General features: G+C 38.0%; 1 protein-coding gene and 5 non-coding genes across 6 annotated transcripts in view; 1 reads left to right on the top strand and 5 right to left on the bottom strand.

The window, feature by feature from the left end:
• LOC140233070 (phosphorylase b kinase regulatory subunit beta-like) overlaps positions 1-5,949 on the bottom strand; it is a 28,929-nt gene extending 22,980 nt beyond the window's left edge. Inside the window, exons 1-6 of the mRNA XM_072313189.1 lie at positions 5,882-5,949; positions 4,169-4,307; positions 3,192-3,291; positions 2,630-2,791; positions 1,924-2,060; positions 1,185-1,344 (exon numbers count right to left, since the gene is read on the bottom strand). Of these exons, the coding sequence (XP_072169290.1) occupies positions 1,185-1,344; positions 1,924-2,060; positions 2,630-2,791; positions 3,192-3,291; positions 4,169-4,307; positions 5,882-5,948 (765 nt within the window). The 5' untranslated portion in view covers position 5,949. The remainder of the gene's footprint in view (positions 1-1,184; positions 1,345-1,923; positions 2,061-2,629; positions 2,792-3,191; positions 3,292-4,168; positions 4,308-5,881) is intronic.
• Positions 5,950-8,514: 2,565 nt separating this feature from the next.
• Trnag-ucc (transfer RNA glycine (anticodon UCC)) lies at positions 8,515-8,586 on the bottom strand. Its single transcript has one exon. It is a non-coding gene; the product is annotated as a tRNA-Gly (tRNA).
• Positions 8,587-8,921: 335 nt separating this feature from the next.
• On the bottom strand, positions 8,922-8,993 carry Trnag-ucc (transfer RNA glycine (anticodon UCC)). The gene has a single exon. It is a non-coding gene; the product is annotated as a tRNA-Gly (tRNA).
• Positions 8,994-11,271: 2,278 nt separating this feature from the next.
• Trnag-ucc (transfer RNA glycine (anticodon UCC)) lies at positions 11,272-11,343 on the bottom strand. The gene has a single exon. It is a non-coding gene; the product is annotated as a tRNA-Gly (tRNA).
• Positions 11,344-11,678: 335 nt separating this feature from the next.
• On the bottom strand, positions 11,679-11,750 carry Trnag-ucc (transfer RNA glycine (anticodon UCC)). The gene has a single exon. It is a non-coding gene; the product is annotated as a tRNA-Gly (tRNA).
• Positions 11,751-12,289: 539 nt separating this feature from the next.
• Trnag-ucc (transfer RNA glycine (anticodon UCC)) lies at positions 12,290-12,361 on the top strand. Its single transcript has one exon. It is a non-coding gene; the product is annotated as a tRNA-Gly (tRNA).
• The last annotated feature ends 5,115 nt before the right edge of the window (positions 12,362-17,476 follow it).

The raw sequence follows: 17,476 nt of genomic DNA, 5'->3' as shown, positions 1-17,476 counted from the left end.
AGCTTTCAGCAAATTCCACAACAGTCATGTGACAGCCATATTAAAACTATTCTTTAATCATTGCACTGATGACTCAATAACAATATGATGCGTGCTCAGACTGTCAATGTGCTAATGACTTTGATATACTGCATACATCTTACCAAATCTCTCACTGGAAAATATGTGCTTAACCCTATTCCCACCGGGGGGGGGGGGGCATTTTGGCCTCAACGTTTCGCGTGATTATTCTGCAACGCGTGATGCTCTCGCCGCGACATTTTAAGACTTTTTTCTTTTAAGTATCGCGCAACTTTTGAGACCAAATTTGTTGCTCCCCGGCATACTGTTTTGAAGCCACGCCCCTTTGAAAAAAAATTTGTCCACCCCAAAATTGCTCAAAAACATGATTTTGTGTACAAATCCAATGTAAACTGTGTTTTTGCAATTAATTCATATAAAAATAAATATTTTTACTTTCAATGGCTGATAATGATTTATTTTAGCCTGACTATGCTTTAAAAAGTTTCTGCGACAAATTTTGACCAAAAAAAGTAAAAAAACAAAGAAATAGATAAGAAATTCAACAATAAAATACATAAGAAATAATTATGAAGCCGAATTTTTGCTTCAATATCATTGTTGAGGATATTGAAAAGAATATGTTCACCAAAAATTAGAAGACTTGGAGCATATTTTTTTTTTTATTTATAGGCAAAAAATTATTTTAGCATGAATTAGCATGAATTGATTAATATAAAATACATAAATTAATATTTGAAAAATCTAACTATACAGTCTTGTAAATTACATTGGCCTCTACCATGGTGCAAATTTTCGTGAGGATCGTGCGATCCACGACCGAGATCTGAAGGGGGGGGGGGGGCCAAAAAGGCCCCCCTCCCCCGGTGGTTTCAAGTCCCTCAAAAAAAATGGTGGGATTAGGGAAGCCAGCAAAATACATCTGGGTCAAAGGGAGAAAATTTCTCAAAGCACAATGTCAAAATATTGGTCATATGCTTATTAATGTAATGCTATGAATAAAATAGATCAATGGATACAACTTATGGATGAGAGAGCTGAGAAAACACATCTTAATTTGCTTCCCCTTGTCTGCACATGAAATTCTTAGCAAGATCCCCTCTAATATATAAGCTTTACAAGTAATAAGCCACAGCTCCGGCATATATGATAAGGTCTCCGACCTTTGAGCTGCTTTCCCTGGGCAGAAGACTCTCCAGGGTGGTCCTGTTCCTGGCATGAGCATCTGGATCCACATAGAGGATGGACCAGGAGGTGCCTTCCTTGCCAAACAGGTTGAAGCCATTGGCAGCCTCCAGCGCTGCTTTAGCCATTCCAATGGAGCTAAAAGACAAGAGATACAACACAGTTATGTTTTCTGCACGGTTTAGCGTATCGTCCTGGGGTTACAAATTCTTGTATCTAAAAGATCATGAATTTCCAGGAAAGCAAAAACACTTGCTCATTTTTGCAAAACAACATAAATGTTGATGTCAAATAATGTAAAAACACTGTTTGGGAATACATGAACTGTTCTGTTGAAAAACTCAAATCAGAAACTTTTACATTCAAAGTTGAGTTAGGAGGTTATGAATAAATGCCAATTGAGAGACAATTTCCTACACCACTTGACATGCGCTCTTAAAATCATTGATATCTCCACAAAAGGGTACATTTACGAGTTGTGTTATGTATGCAATTAAAGTGGAAGAATAAGGGAATAATGTCATGTCATTTTCAGAAAGTTGACCTCCCCCAACTTTCAGATCCTTTTGTTGTAGTGGGTCACATTTAGACATCCTATACCCGACTTTCAATGTGATACTGAGCCATGGAAACATCTAAATAACTTGTAACAAACTGCTCCCATTTCAATTTGTAGTGTTGCTTTCAGCTTTGTACTCTTTGAGATTTACACTGTACCTTGCATTGAGTTCCTTCTTCCCTGTGTTGTACTTGCTGCCTCTCTCCCACATCCCATAGTCAGGGGTTCGGTATGCTCTCTCTACACAGTATACAAGATTCTGGACAAAACTGACCTCTTCCAGAGTGTAGATAATCTGGAGAATGAAATGAATTATTCATGAAAGAAATATTCAAATATTTTGAATGACGATAATAAACTATATTATATGTCTGTCAATAAATGCATACATAAATTCACAACTCCTGTACCTCAATACTATTCAGTTACTTTCTATATATATTTCTGTTTTCTATATATATATTTCTGTTCATTATGTGAAAATCACACAGAGATATTTTGTTCATAATTAGCCATTTCAATATGAATATAAGAATTAACCTCACCATCACAACCAGCCTCACCATCATCACAACAAGCTACATTGCTATCATAAGTCATGAAAACATCTTGATTTGAGGGAGCAAAGCCTCTTTGGTTCATATCATCATCATCACCATTGCTGCCACCACTATATCACCACCGTCACCATCACCATCACCATCACCACCACCACCACCACCACCACCACCACGACCATCACCACCGACCATGCAGCCAGGGGAGTGAAGCCTTCTGGTTCACATCAACATCATTACCATCACCACTGTGATGTCACTGTCGTTATGATGATCATTATCACTACCAGCAAAAAAATACTCCTACCTGCAACCCGGAAGATATCATCTGCACCAGGTAGAGGATGTAAATTGAGATGGCATCAATCTGAAGATGGTGGAACTTCCCAGGAATCAAGTTTCCTGTGTTCAGGTCATAACGGGAATGGAGTGCAAACTCCTCACTTTGGGTAAACTTGAACCTCTCCACCTATGCAATGAAGTCCACAGACACAATTCACTGACTAATGACAAATTAAAAATGTTTCTTTACAATGGCGTAAACCAGTATTTGCATCATAATTTTCACCTCCACAATTAAAAGTATCTCTTTGTGAATAGTTCATATATAGTAAGATTTGAACTGATAAATAGTACAGGTATGATTTCACAATTTAGAGAAATTAATTGTAAACTGCCAAGTTAAGTTTTGTTGTGATTACAACCAAAAGTAAAATGTTCACACACAGGATATTCACGCAATCTTGTTGCATTGTTTGGAAATTTGTTAATGAATGAATATTATTCATTTTTCAGGTAAATTTTGTGCAAGTCATGCTTTGCCTAGATTCTTCTTCCTAGCTTAATGAATGCCATGAATTCCTTCTCACCCTATCTGCCTGTCTCATAAAACAGTAGAGAAGTCCTCGCATGCACTTGACAGCACTCTGCTCCAGCTCATACGTCCTTCCATCATCATTATCTATTTTCCTGTGAAATGAGAATGACAGAAAACAGAGACTTAGCATAGTTTTTGTACTCAAGCTGCTCGGAGGTAAACTTTTGCATTACATAATACAGCACATCTTTTTGTTTATCTAAAATAACTTTTACTTTTAGAATACTTCAGTGACATCTTGTTAACTATGATACTCTTTCAGACTCGATTTGTTGAATATATTTCAACATGGACAACAAATGTTGACAAAAAAAAAAGAACAAAATTATCTACCTAGGTCATTCACCACAAAATGTGTGAGATTTAGCAACTCTTGCTGGAATATGCATTATTGTGTGTGTGTTGTTTTATTTTCATTAAATTTTATGAATATTTTTGCAGATTTTCAATATCGACCTGCTTGTTGACCACATATACAGCATAATTATGATCTCTATCCAATGCATGTTTCAGACAAAATTGCACACACTACTCCTGATTTTTTACGAGCTACATGTATATGTTACTACTCAAAATATCCTTGATACTTTGCATAATGAAACATTACTTATATAAGCACATTTATGCATCTTCCTTCTACAGGGTAGACTATTGGTAGTATTTAGCTAATATGTGGGTATTTACAAGCCCTTTAGACAAAATAATTTGGATATACAGTCAACTTTGGATAAGCTGAATCTATTTGGATAGAATAAATAGCTTTGACTTTGAGAAAATTTGACCTATGAGGGATTAAAATTGCTAGAATATAAAAAGGACTTGAAAAGACCTTCCACTTAGGTGATTATTCGATTTATACGAGGTTGATTTAAGCAAGGTTGACTGTATTGCTAAATTCCAAATGGTTATTTTTTTTTTTTAAATTACAACTACACAAATTGTGTGCTACTAAAGTGTCACAAAACATACCTGTAAGCAAGAGCCAGTGCCCACACTGCTACTGCAGAGTAGACACTCTCCCTGACCCCTGCCTCCTTGACCTTGCTGTCTGTGTTGATAGGGAAGAGGCCTAGGGCTGCACTCTGGTGACTCAGGATCTGTTCCTTCACTGGGAATAGTTGGGAATATGTTATAATGGAAGCTGTTACACATTTGTTTGTTTGTGTTTGAGCGCCCCCACTCACATCAACCCTGCACAATTCAACAAACGCAAGCCCTCCTACACTGTCACTAGTCTTAGCAGAGGTCTTTGGGAAAATCATTTAACTTTTACAACTGGTACTTGGGAGAGTAGGTAGACTAGAGACAAATTACTACTAACATTAGATATGACTAGGGTCTACATAGCATACTCCTGTGCCACAGGCTGCTGCAGGCCTTGATAAAAAAAAAAGTTTACTGAAGTTGTTTAAAACTTGCAGAGAAGGCAGCGCAGCATCAACATCATTCTGATGCAAGATAGTGCACCACTTTTCAGTGTGAATTTACACAAGCTCAGTCGACAGTCTGTATAAAGTTAAAATAAAAGGGGAAGTCGATCCAGACAATTTCCCTGACAAGGCAGCATTTGATCTAGCAAGGTCAGCAAAGGGACCAGCCCGAACGTGAAGCTCCCGTCAACAGCATGCAGTTTACAAATAATTTACATGTAACGTTTATATAGGCCTACAACCTTTTCTTGAGCGCCCTGCGCCGCGCCCCCGTCCGGCCGGCGGGCTTAGGTCCCTGCTGTGCTGCGCTAGGCTGTAGCAGGGAGGTGTTACAGAGATAAAGTGGCAACTCTTCGTAATTCATGCAAACACATGTTTGGGTTCAAGGCGTTACAATGGGATGTCTAGCATTCCATTACGCTTTGAAGTCATGCTCGGCACCGCTCTAGTTGCAAGACGAAGTTCGGAGACGAAGAACGCATTTCACCTTTCGTTGAATTACAAGCTTTATTTCACCGCAAAATTTTAAATGAAATACTCGAATTGATTTAGAATAGTTTAGGAAAGAATTAAATATTATTAACATGTATTTCTAGTTTCTTCGTAATTTGCAAATCGAAAGGAAATGAAAATTAGGCCCTCTTAAAAACCTAATTTTTTTCTATAATGCGCACATTTCCACATGTTAATTTTCTATCTGTTAATAAGGGGATATTTTGATCTTTCAAATAAAGTACTCCGTTAAAGCGTGTTCCAGCGTGTTTTTAAACTATTTATTTGCTGTTAAAATTGTGAGTTTTACACTGTATTTTGATTCGTACACAAATTCATTGTTGCCATCACATTGAAAGAGAGAGCGAATTGCAGTAGGAGCAAGTATTTCTAGATGTGAGAGCGCTAGTCCCGATTATTGATGCTCTCTTTTGTCAAAGCACATGGGTAACACCTGTTCTAGTTGAACGCATAACTTCTCGGCGGTGCCGCGCATGACTTTAATTAAGGAGAGCTTTAGTTGCCTCTCCTTTTCTAGCACCTCCCTGGCTGTACTGCCTACCCTATTTGGGGTATGAATACTCAGTACATTGTACATGTAATATATTGCGCGTTCGCTTGTTTGGTGCGATCAACACAACACTCGTCATAAATTGAGAGTTTCTATCAATGACACGTGAAGGTCACCCACATCTGGGGTAGGAAGTTGGCGGATTATATTCAAAACCAGTTCAGACTACAAAAGTGTTGTCATACGTACCCAGACAATAGTAATAATTCAAATTTTTGACCTGCTTGTGATAGTCGTCGTCTGCTTCGGGTGCCATCTTGACAGTCTGGCTGTGCACGTACGTCGGATCACGCGCGCGCGGTACCCGTTCGTGGAATAATGGGCATAAGCCCGCGGCTCGCACAATGGTCACTTACGAGTGTTATCCACACCAAGAAAAGAAACCTTACTTGATCGCAAAGAGATTTTTCTCCTCCACCATACCACTGGAGAAAATCTCTTAGCTTGATCGCGATCATGAGTTCTGAGCATGGAGGTTCAATTCCACATTCTACGAGTTGTCAGTGATCGCCCGGATCTAGGGTCTGTTTCATGAAATGGATACTAGTATCACTTTTCTACATCATTAGGTTTAGGGCCTACGTATGAACGACTTTGAGCCGGGATTTCTGTTTTTGGTACAGTATTGGTGGAGATGAGAATTGGGCTTTTTAACTTTAAGAGCATACCATTTTAAGAGGAATTCAAAGTTTATTTGATGAAAATCGGGTTTGGAAAGACTGAAACATCCAAAAACAAAGTAAAACAAAGCGATTGTATTGTGATGAAAATAATGTACCGGTATTTATAAATACATTTCATATTCATTTGATGAGAATTAAAAATAAGATTTATGGTCTTTTTTCTTTTTTTTTTAAATGAATAAACACAATTCAAGTGAACTAGGGAGAAGATTAGTGGCATAAAAATACAGACATTGATTATCTTTTTAAAGCTGGTGTGATATCCCGGGAATTCTCAAAGTCCCGCCCCGGCCCCCGAGATCGCATTTCACTTGATTAAAAAAAAAATATAATCTTTTAAAGTTTCGGTGCTGTCATTGCTGTGATAAGGAGTCTTATGCTGTGTTTACACCAAGAAGCACGGGGTTTTGCTATACTGCGCCAAAAGGAATCATGTCTGGTTCTGTTAAATGAAGCAGTAACTCTGAACAAAATCACCCAAAAAAGTTATTCTTATGTCAAAATCAAGAGTAATAAAATAAACAGTAGAATTCAACACTACAGTAAAATTCAACACAATATCACTTTTCTAGGATAATGAAAGAGCACTTGAATTAGCTCTATTCAGCCAAAGGGGAAATGCCATGACATTCCCCTCAGTCAGTAACAAGTCGATGGAATGTTCCTAGGGCCTAGGCTTACTTCTCTTGAAAAATGAAATCTTGTAGAATTTTCTATAAAGTTGGTCAATGTTTTCCACAATTTTTGTTTATATTGGGCTGTCGTTCCCCAGCCCTTTCATAGACAAGGCTAATTTGTTCTCTGTTTATATGATAGGCCTATTCCTAGCCCATTCGGTAGCCAGCTAGTCAAACTCTGAAATTACATTACTCACTGGACATATCACACTGCAGGCAATATTACATTTTCAATCCCTGCTGCAAAGCCACATAATTATTCTATGACAAGTCACAAACAAATAGAGCATTTTATACTATCATCATCTTAATGAAGTCGTGAGCAATATACACTGTCAGCACTACCACTGTGTTTCAAGAACACGTGACACTAACTTATAAGTTTATAGTCTGACATGAAAATCTGACATGAGATAATTATTTCATGTCAGATTTTATGACTTGTCTTTGTCTGATATCACTACGATTACAGTCATGTGAAGTCAATTCAGAATTGTATATTTTAATGGAAAGAAATTTTACCCATACATGATTTTGTATAATTTCAAAGTATGTATATATATATATATATATATATATATATATATATATATATATATGCTTGGAAATTACACAAACTCATGCATGGGTAAAATTTCTTTCCATTAAAATATACAATATATATATATATATATATATATATATATATATATATATATATATATATATATATGTATATACATGTATATATTTAATTCACCTTGGAATTTTCCATGTGTTGGACTTTGAATATTATTATTATTATAAGAAGGAGTCTTGGATCCGCCATCTATAGTTCCAACAAGGTTTTTATTCACAAAATGTTTGACCCCCTTGGGCCTTCATCAGTGCATCCAAGTATACTAGTACAAAGTCTTTGCCTAAAGAATTAAAGACTTTTCATTGTACTATAGTATACACTACACTGACGAAGGCCCAGGGTGGCCAGCGGCTTGAACATTTTGTGAATAAAAATCTTCTTGTAGGAATTACAGATGGCGAATTCGAGACTCCTTCTTAATATGTATGTACATGTATATATAGCCTTTCTCGTATATGTAGGCCTAATATATATATATATATATATATATATATATATATATATATATATATATATATGTATATATATATGTATATATCAGGGCTCCACATTAACTTTTATTTTTGGTGGCCTAAAGGCAAACATCCGACCTTTTTTGGTGGCCCGATCAGGCCATCAAATTCTACATTCTGAAATTTTGGTGGCCCGACGTGCGTTTTTGGTGGCCCCGGGCCACCGGGCCACCGTTAGTGTCGAGCCCTGTATATATACATATAAATATATATATATATATATATATATATATATATATGAGAAAGGAAGGAGAAAATCGGTGCGTAGCTTTGACATTATTATTCCTCTTACTGTTCCTCCTTTTCGGAAAAGCGCAAGAGTTGAAAAATTGGTCTCCGCCGGGACTCGAACCCGGGTCTTTGGCATGGAACGCCAACGCCTTAACCGCTCGGCCACGGAGACGTCATAGCGGTTCTGGCAGACCCAAGCTCGAATACCCGACGGACCAACCTTTCAACTATTTGACTTTATGCACACGTTCCTTTTTGGGGCAGAGAGTTATGAATAATAACCAGCCGCGTGCCTCAGCTGGATCTTCTAATGAGATTCACGTAGCGGTGAATTGGGATAATGTTTTTTGTGAAAGAAGTCACCACTACAACAGCTTTTTGGCTTCTCCTGGATAATTTTGCATATGTGAGATATGAGAAAGGAAGGAGAAAATCGGTGCGTAGCTTTGACATTATTATTCCTCTTACTGTTCCTCCTTTTCGGAAAAGCGCAAGAGTTGAAAAATTGGTCTCCGCCGGGACTCGAACCCGGGTCTTTGGCATGGAACGCCAACGCCTTAACCGCTCGGCCACGGAGACGTCATAGCGGTTCTGGCAGACCCACAGTGGCGTATCTAGGGAAAACGGCGCCCGGGGCAAGCACGAAAATTGCGCCCTAATTTCTGAAAAAGTGTTCAACCCCATCCCCATCCCGGTAGGGACTTTAAACAAAAGTCCACATGATGCTTTTTCAAGCACTTAAAAGGGATCTTTTGAGGGTGATTTAAATGTAATGAATTTTGATAGATTTTGACGAGCGAGAGTAGCGAGCGAGCCGAAAATTTTTGTATTTCAGCTTACAAAACATGGAATTCTTGTCTTTTTTTGCTTACCAAATCTTACAATTCTAATCAAGATATAGTGACAGCCTTATAGAATTTATCGATTTACACCAAAAAACTGAGGACTTTAAATACTCTAAATTAGTGCGCGCGAGTGAGCTGAAATTTGTAAATGTCGTCATCATCACGTATTGTTCTTATTTTTTTTTTTGTATAAATTTTGGCGAGCGAGCGCAGCAAGCGAGCCGAAATTTTTTTTTTTTTTTGTATTTCAGCTTACAAGTCATGAAACTCTTGTCATTTTTTGCTTATCAAATCTTACAATTCTAATCAAGATATAGTGACAGCCTTATAGATATCGATATACACCAAACAAACTGAGGACTTTAAATACTCTAAATTAGTGCGCGCGAGTGAGCTGAAATTTGTAAATGTCGTCATCATCACGTATTGTTCTTATTTTTTTTTTGTATAAATTTTGGCGAGCGAGCGCAGCGAGCGAGCCGAAAATTTTTGTATTTCAGCTTACAAAACATGGAATTCTTGTCATTTTTTGCTTATTAAATCTCACAATTATAGTGACGACCTAATAGATAACGATTTATACCAACAAACTGAGGACTTGAAAAAATATTCTAAATTACTACGAGCGAGTGAGCCGAAATTTGTATATTTCTGCGTCATCATTACGGTTTTTTTTCTTATCTTTTTTGATTTTTTTTTTTTTGCGCCCCCTCCCCCGTATGTTGGAAACCGTTGGCGTCCTCTTTTGATCCAATCGATGATCGCTTCAGAACGAATGAAATTGCAGTCGCTGCTCCGTGTAACATTATACTGCTAAATATAAAATGACATGAGTGAACACAATAGACATTATCATTTCGTCCGCGTCATCGTCACGTTTTGTTCTTATCTTCCTCTCTTTTTTATACAAATTTTGGCGAGCGAGCGCAGCGAGCGAGCAGAAAATTTTCGTATTTCAGCTTACAAATCATGAAACTCTTGTCATTTTTTGCTTATTAAATCTTACAATTCTAATCAAGATATAGTGACGGCCTTGTAGATAACGATTTATACCAACAAACTGAGGACTTGAAAAAATACTCTAAATCAGTACGAGCGAGTGAGCCGAAATTTGTATATTTCCGCGTCATCATTACGTTTTGTTCTTATCTTATTTGATTTGTTGTTTTTTTGCGCCCCCCCCCCATGTTCGAACCCGTTGACGCCCTCTTTTGATCCAATTGGCGATAGCTTCAGAACGAATGAAATTGCAGCCGCTGCTCCGTGAAACATTTTGCCTGCTAAATATAAAATGACATGTGTGAACACAATAGACACTGTCATTTTGTCATCATCACGTTTTGTTCTTACCTTCTTTTTTGTATAAATTTTGGCGAGCGAGCGCAGCGAGCGAGCCGAAAATTTTTGTATTTCAGCTCACCGAACATGGAATTTTTGTGTGAACACAATAAACACTGTCATTTTGTCCGCGTCATCATGTTTTGTTTTTAATCTTGTTTGATTTGGTTTTCTGCCCCCCCCCCCCCCCACCATTCTCCCTCCCCCTTCCGGGCGAGTTTTCTTTTCTTCTTCTTCTTCTTCTTCGTTTTTTTTTCTTCTTCTTCTTCATTTTTTTTTCGTTTTTTTGCGCCCCGAAGGAGTGGCGCCCGGGGCACGTGCCCCCCTTGCCCCCCCCCCCCTAGATACGCCACTGCAGACCCAAGCTCGAAAATCCGACGGACCAACCTTTCAACTATTTGACTTTATGCACACGTTCCTTTTTGGGGCAGAGAGTTATGAATAATAACCAGCCGCGTGCCTCAGCTGGATCTTCTAATGAGATTCACGTAGCGGTGAATTGGGATAATGTTTTTTGTGAAAGAAGTCACCACTACAACAGCTTTTTGGCTTCTCCTGGATAATTTTGCATATGTGAGATATGAGAAAGGAAGGAGAAAATCGGTGCGTAGCTTTGACATTATTATTCCTCTTACTGTTCCTCCTTTTTGGAAAAGCGCAAGAGTTGAAAAATTGGTCTCCGCCGGGACTCGAACCCGGGTCTTTGGCATGGAACGCCAACGCCTTAACCGCTCGGCCACGGAGACGTCATAGCGGTTCTGGCAGACCCAAGCTCGAATATCCGACGGACCAACCTTTCAACTATTTGACTTTATGCACACGTTCCTTTTTGGGGCAGAGAGTTATGAATAATAACCAGCCGCGTGCCTCAGCTGGATCTTCTAATGAGATTCACGTAGCGGTGAATTGGGATAATGTTTTTTGTGAAAGAAGTCACCACTACAACAGCTTTTTGGCTTCTCCTGGATAATTTTGCATATGTGAGATATGAGAAAGGAAGGAGAAAATCGGTGCGTAGCTTTGACATTATTATTCCTCTTACTGTTCCTCCTTTTCGGAAAAGCGCAAGAGTTGAAAAATTGGTCTCCGCCGGGACTCGAACCCGGGTCTTTGGCATGGAACGCCAACGCCTTAACCGCTCGGCCACGGAGACGTCATAGCGGTTCTGGCAGACCCAAGCTCGAATACCCGACGGACCAACCTTTCAACTATTTGACTTTATGCACACGTTCCTTTTTGGGGCAGAGAGTTATGAATAATAACCAGCCGCGTGCCTCAGCTGGATCTTCTAATGAGATTCACGTAGCGGTGAATTGGGATAATGTTTTTTGTGAAAGAAGTCACCACTACAACAGCTTTTTGGCTTCTCCTGGATAATTTTGCATATGTGAGATATGAGAAAGGAAGGAGAAAATCGGTGCGTAGCTTTGACATTATTATTCCTCTTACTGTTCCTCCTTTTCGGAAAAGCGCAAGAGTTGAAAAATTGGTCTCCGCCGGGACTCGAACCCGAACAAAAAACATTATCCCAATTCACCGCTACGTGAATCTCATTAGAAGATCCAGCTGAGGCACGCGGCTGGTTATTATTCATAACTCTCTGCCCCAAAAAGGAACGTGTGCATAAAGTCAAATAGTTGAAAGGTTGGTCCGTCGGGTATTCGAGCTTGGGTCTGCCAGAACCGCTATGACGTCTCCGTGGCCGAGCGGTTAAGGCGTTGGCGTTCCATGCCAAAGACCCGGGTTCGAGTCCCGGCGGAGACCAATTTTTCAACTCTTGCGCTTTTCCGAAAAGGAGGAACAGTAAGAGGAATAATAATGTCAAAGCTACGCACCGATTTTCTCCTTCCTTTCTCATATCTCACATATGCAAAATTATCCAGGAGAAGCCAAAAGCTGTTGTAGTGGTGACTTCTTCCACAAAATATATATATATATATATATATATATATATATATATATATATATATATATATATATATATATATATATGTGTGTGTGTGTATTAGACCTACATATACCGGTATTACATATAATAGTCGTGACGGAGGAAGAACGGCTGCTAGCAGGCATTGCAGTAGTTCACAAGAAGACCTGTAAAAGGGTCGTAAGCTTGGCAACAAAAGGCAATAAGTGAAATACTGCAACGTCTGCTAGCAGCCCTTCTTCCTCCGACACGACTATACTTAGTTACAATGCAGCACCCATTACGTATGAGGCCAAGCCCACTTCACGTTATATATATGTGTACAGTACATTCTGATGAGAACACTTGAACTATGAATCAGCATATATATGTTATGTTGTTTATTGACTCATCATACGCTGAAAAGTAATGATAAATGCGATGCTCTCATTAATTTTTTTAAAGATTTTACATTCCATGAAGACGGCATATGTACATGTAGGCCTACTTTCATGCTTAAAATGGAAAACAAATGTATTAAAAGAGATTGATGGTTTAGGATTCGCATACAATTCTTTATTCCAAAGGTGCACTATTGAAGTTGTAGTAATTCTGAAGGTTCTTTATTGCCAAGGCTCGCTATTCCAAAGATTTGTTATTCCAAAGGGTCATCAATCCGAAAACGAAATAAGGTTCGTTATTCTGAAGGTTCATTAATCTGACAATGAAACCCCCCCCCAAAAAAAAAAAAAAAAAAACCCAAACATTTGTAATTCCGAAAGTGAAATGAGGTTTGTTAATACGAAAACAATATTAGGTCTATAATTTCGAATTTTTTACTACAGTATAGGCCATTCACCAGTTGTCACTTGAGGATTAACGAGCCTTCGGAATAACAAAGACTCCTATCGTACTTTCGGATAAATGAAAATGATGAACCTTAAGAATAACGAACCTTCGGAATATTGCCACATGATCAGAAATGACTTCGCTATATAATAATTCCAATATATAACCATATTCGTTATAAGCGAATTTTACACCAGTTTAAGATTTTAATGTTCATAATTTTGGGATCTGAATTTTTACTTAGTTATAACGAAATTTTGTTTTAACCGCGCTCGCTGTTAACGGGAGAGAACAGTACTTGATTGTGTACATAAATTACACTGATTTTGGGAAGGATGAAAAAATTCTTGTTTGGTCCATGGCTTTGACCCTTCCCATCAAACACAATTTGTAGAATTTGAGAGCAATGACAGACAAAAGACAGTTTGTTTCTTTTTGCTTTTTTTAAAAGGTAAATTTTACAATGCTTCCACAATTTAAATACATTGTATCATATAGAATTTCTGCATTTTGGTAATACACGTAGTCACATATGAAGAAAACATCTTTATAATATTACAAATGTACATACAATGTACTTTGCAATGCATAATAATGTTATTTGAAAATCATCAATTGTCACTGAGGCTAACTAAAAGATGAGTTTACCTGCATCACTGAACTAGAACCAGTGAAAGACTTCATGCTGACAAATACATGTAATAACTACATTGTACATGATTTACCATGTGTATGTATCTTATCACTCTGATACTTTATATGGACACATCTAGGTCCACTGTGGGATCGCATGGCCTATCATTAAGCCCTGCATATATCAAGTCAATTCTACTTCAGTATCAACAACAAAATGATAACTTAAATTTGCTATTCCGTGATGAACTACACCCTGTCTAAATATGAAGGGATTCTAAAGAGGTTTAAAAGAGAACACCTCTGTCACTACGCCCTGTCTGTTGGCTCTTCACCAATTTGTGCTAGGACCAATTATCTCAGACATGTCAAGGTCAGAGAGCAGCTAGGCATGAGATTTTGTGGTGCATCAGTGCCACCCAAACAGCCAATGCGAGGGGGTCTCCCTCCTTCCACGGTTAGGTCAAGGAGATTCGAGAGATGGAGTTACAACTGACTATAATTATTCAATCAGCTGTCAGTTTTTTATGGATGGACAAAAGAATTCCACAGGTGCATTTGTGCCTTTGATGTTCGATGCTTGAAGCCGCCATCTTTCTGAGCAATCTGAAGATTCTTTTTTAACGCTAACATAATATCGGGTATGCTTGCTCGTTGAAATATCAAATGCAATGAAATTTCACCTAATGATAAAGCATATAAAATAAAAGTCAATTCCATTCGAAAATATGTGCAAAAGTGTAAATCTGAGCTATATTTTGTGAAAGTGTTTGAAATCTTACCCTCATGGAAAGCCAGTTTTATCACTTTTCTGATTATTTCTGCCAAATGAAACTAATATGGTATCATCTTCAAGTATAGTTCTTTATAAATTAATTATGTCAGATTAGCGTACAGACACGTACAGTCGAGTAATTTTGATATCTATTTCAGCAATATTTTAGCAATTTCTATTCGCGCACCCCCGTCCCTTTAATTACCATTGTCTACCACCCATCGTTTGTAAGTAGGGATAGCGAAAAGTAATTACCATCATAAAGACATATCTTATCTTCCTTAGACAGTGGCTGGTCATTATGCAATGAGACGTGAATTCATTTTTTTTTTCCAATCGGGGGGGGGGGGGGGGGGGGCAGATCCAGTTTGACACATACTTCAAATATTTTTGAGTGGCGGCTTTGAGCATGGGATCAAAGCGAATAAGACTGTTGTGACTCCATTTCTCAAACCTCCTTGGTTAGGAGCTTGAGCATCTTTAAGCTGTAAATTGTGCAATCTGGTGCATACTAGATGCCGTATTTTGGCTATTTCTCACTGGAAAAAATAAAAAATGTCTAAAAATGTGACTCTTTTGGTAGTGGGAAATCCATGATTTGGGTTTTTTGAATAGGTTGGAAAGCGTTTTTTTTCTTCTGAAAAGCTCTTCGTATATGTTCTACATGTGTTCTTGAAAAGTAAATGGCAGGGTTTAATTCGTGAATACTGCAGTAATCTTCCTCGTTTATTGAACCATCCTGAAGAATGAACATTTTCGTTTGTAAAACACAGAGTAAAATGATTGAACAAAATCATGTTGTATAAAAAGCGTTATTTATTTATTTTCTTTTTTTTTCTAAACACCGGAGTAGGAAGAGTAACATGCATTATTTAACTTGCTGGGAATTTTCTGCTCTTGGTGCACAGCAGAATTGCGATGATTTCACTTATTTCGGCTGTAATTGTTTGTGGATGTATGCTCCTGAAGGGGTTAAAATGCGATCTCTATTTTCTCCCGAAAATCTCTTTGCATTTTGTATATGCGTTCTTGAAAGATACACAACAGGGCTGAATTCGTGATCCTTTTCACGCATATCTCTACCTCATCACAGACCATTCTGGAAGAATGAAAATATTAAATTGTGAAATGCAGTGTAAATGATAATGAACAAAATCAGATCTATCAAAACATTAGTTATTCAACGTGTTGTTATTTTCACCTGGCAGGATCGCGATGATTTCATGAATTATTTCGGCTTTAATCTGTTACATAATGCTGTACACGCCAACGCTTACTAAGCAGCAAAACAACTGGACGTCAGAACTGAAAATAGAAAGGATATAATGAGCTGCACATGCATTCCAAAAATATATTCGTCCATTTTCTGCCATGAGTTTCATTAGATGAAAAGGTTTTGAATGGGTATGTCTTTTTTCATTCATTCATGTGTATTTCAAGAAAAAAAAATCAAATGATTATGTTCAATGATCATGATTTAAGAAATTGGAGGGTATTCGTGTATCTTATCGCTTGTTTCATTCGAAAACACGACAAGAACTCGGTTGTTCGTCACTGATAATGGGGGACTAAGAGAAATAACGGCGGGACTGAGCCTAGCATGCTTGTTTCCTCTTCCCGTTTCAGATAATTCATGTAGAGAGACGGCATGGGGATCTTTATACATCTACAATACACATGTTTCTACGCACATTACTGCGCTTGGCACAGATTTACAGAATGGGAAAGAGAATACATTGATAGCCTGAATTTGGTATTAAATTTTTCGTTTGTTGCGTGTTTGAAAGCGGCAGGTCAAGAAATGGAACCTTGTAGTATCCGATCAGATTGCTTATGTTTTTCTTCATCACGATGCACTGAAAATGTCCTCATTATAACCAGAATCTCATTATAACCAAGGTCATTATAACAGATTCATTCTTTCATATAGGTTTAAACACAAAGGAAAATGGGACTGACCCGATCACATTGTTGAAAGCGGTTCCTGATTTCAACCAAACTCGTTATGATGAGCTTTCATATTTGACTGTATCTCCTGTCATATGCGCTTACTGCAGGAAGTAATATACAAATTTAAGGAACACTACCTATACCCCCCCCCCAAAAAAAAAAAAAAAAAAAAATCTGTCCGTTTGTTGACAATACAAATAAAGGCATTAGATGAGGTACTGGCATGGAGGTACAAACAAACACTGTACCTCCATGGCACTGGGCCTTATGAGAGAATTCTGCACTGTTGAACATTGATCATGGGAAGTTATTAATTTGCATTATTGCTACTGCTCATCTTTAAGAGTTTCTATTTTGTTTCTTCAGGAATTGCTATCAAAGATAATTACAGAAAAAGTAGACAGGGATATTTTATAAGAAAATGAAATATTGTCCATCTGAAAATGTACACATGCTGTGGCCTCGTTCTTTGTTTCATCATGGACAACACATTCTCCAATGAAAAGAACTGCAGGTGAAACAAGAGACCCGCGGGTCTAGCGCTCACCTGAGTATCGCAAGTTCACCTTTCACGCAGTCACTAATCTAAATTATTCACAGCTCTACTAAAATTTGACCAGGCATTCTCAAGTAGAAGATGAAAATGTACAATAAGGGCCCAAATTTTTTAAGATTCCTTCATTTGGGGGGATTGGGGCACCCTGGGGCCCTCTGGGTGGGGCATGGTGCCCATTTTGATAAATTGAGATCCTGACCCCCTAGGGAT

This window comes from Diadema setosum, chromosome 9 (genome assembly GCF_964275005.1).
Source record: "Diadema setosum chromosome 9, eeDiaSeto1, whole genome shotgun sequence".
Classification (NCBI taxonomy): domain Eukaryota; kingdom Metazoa; phylum Echinodermata; class Echinoidea; order Diadematoida; family Diadematidae; genus Diadema; species Diadema setosum.
This window is presented reverse-complemented; position numbering and strand designations above follow the sequence as displayed.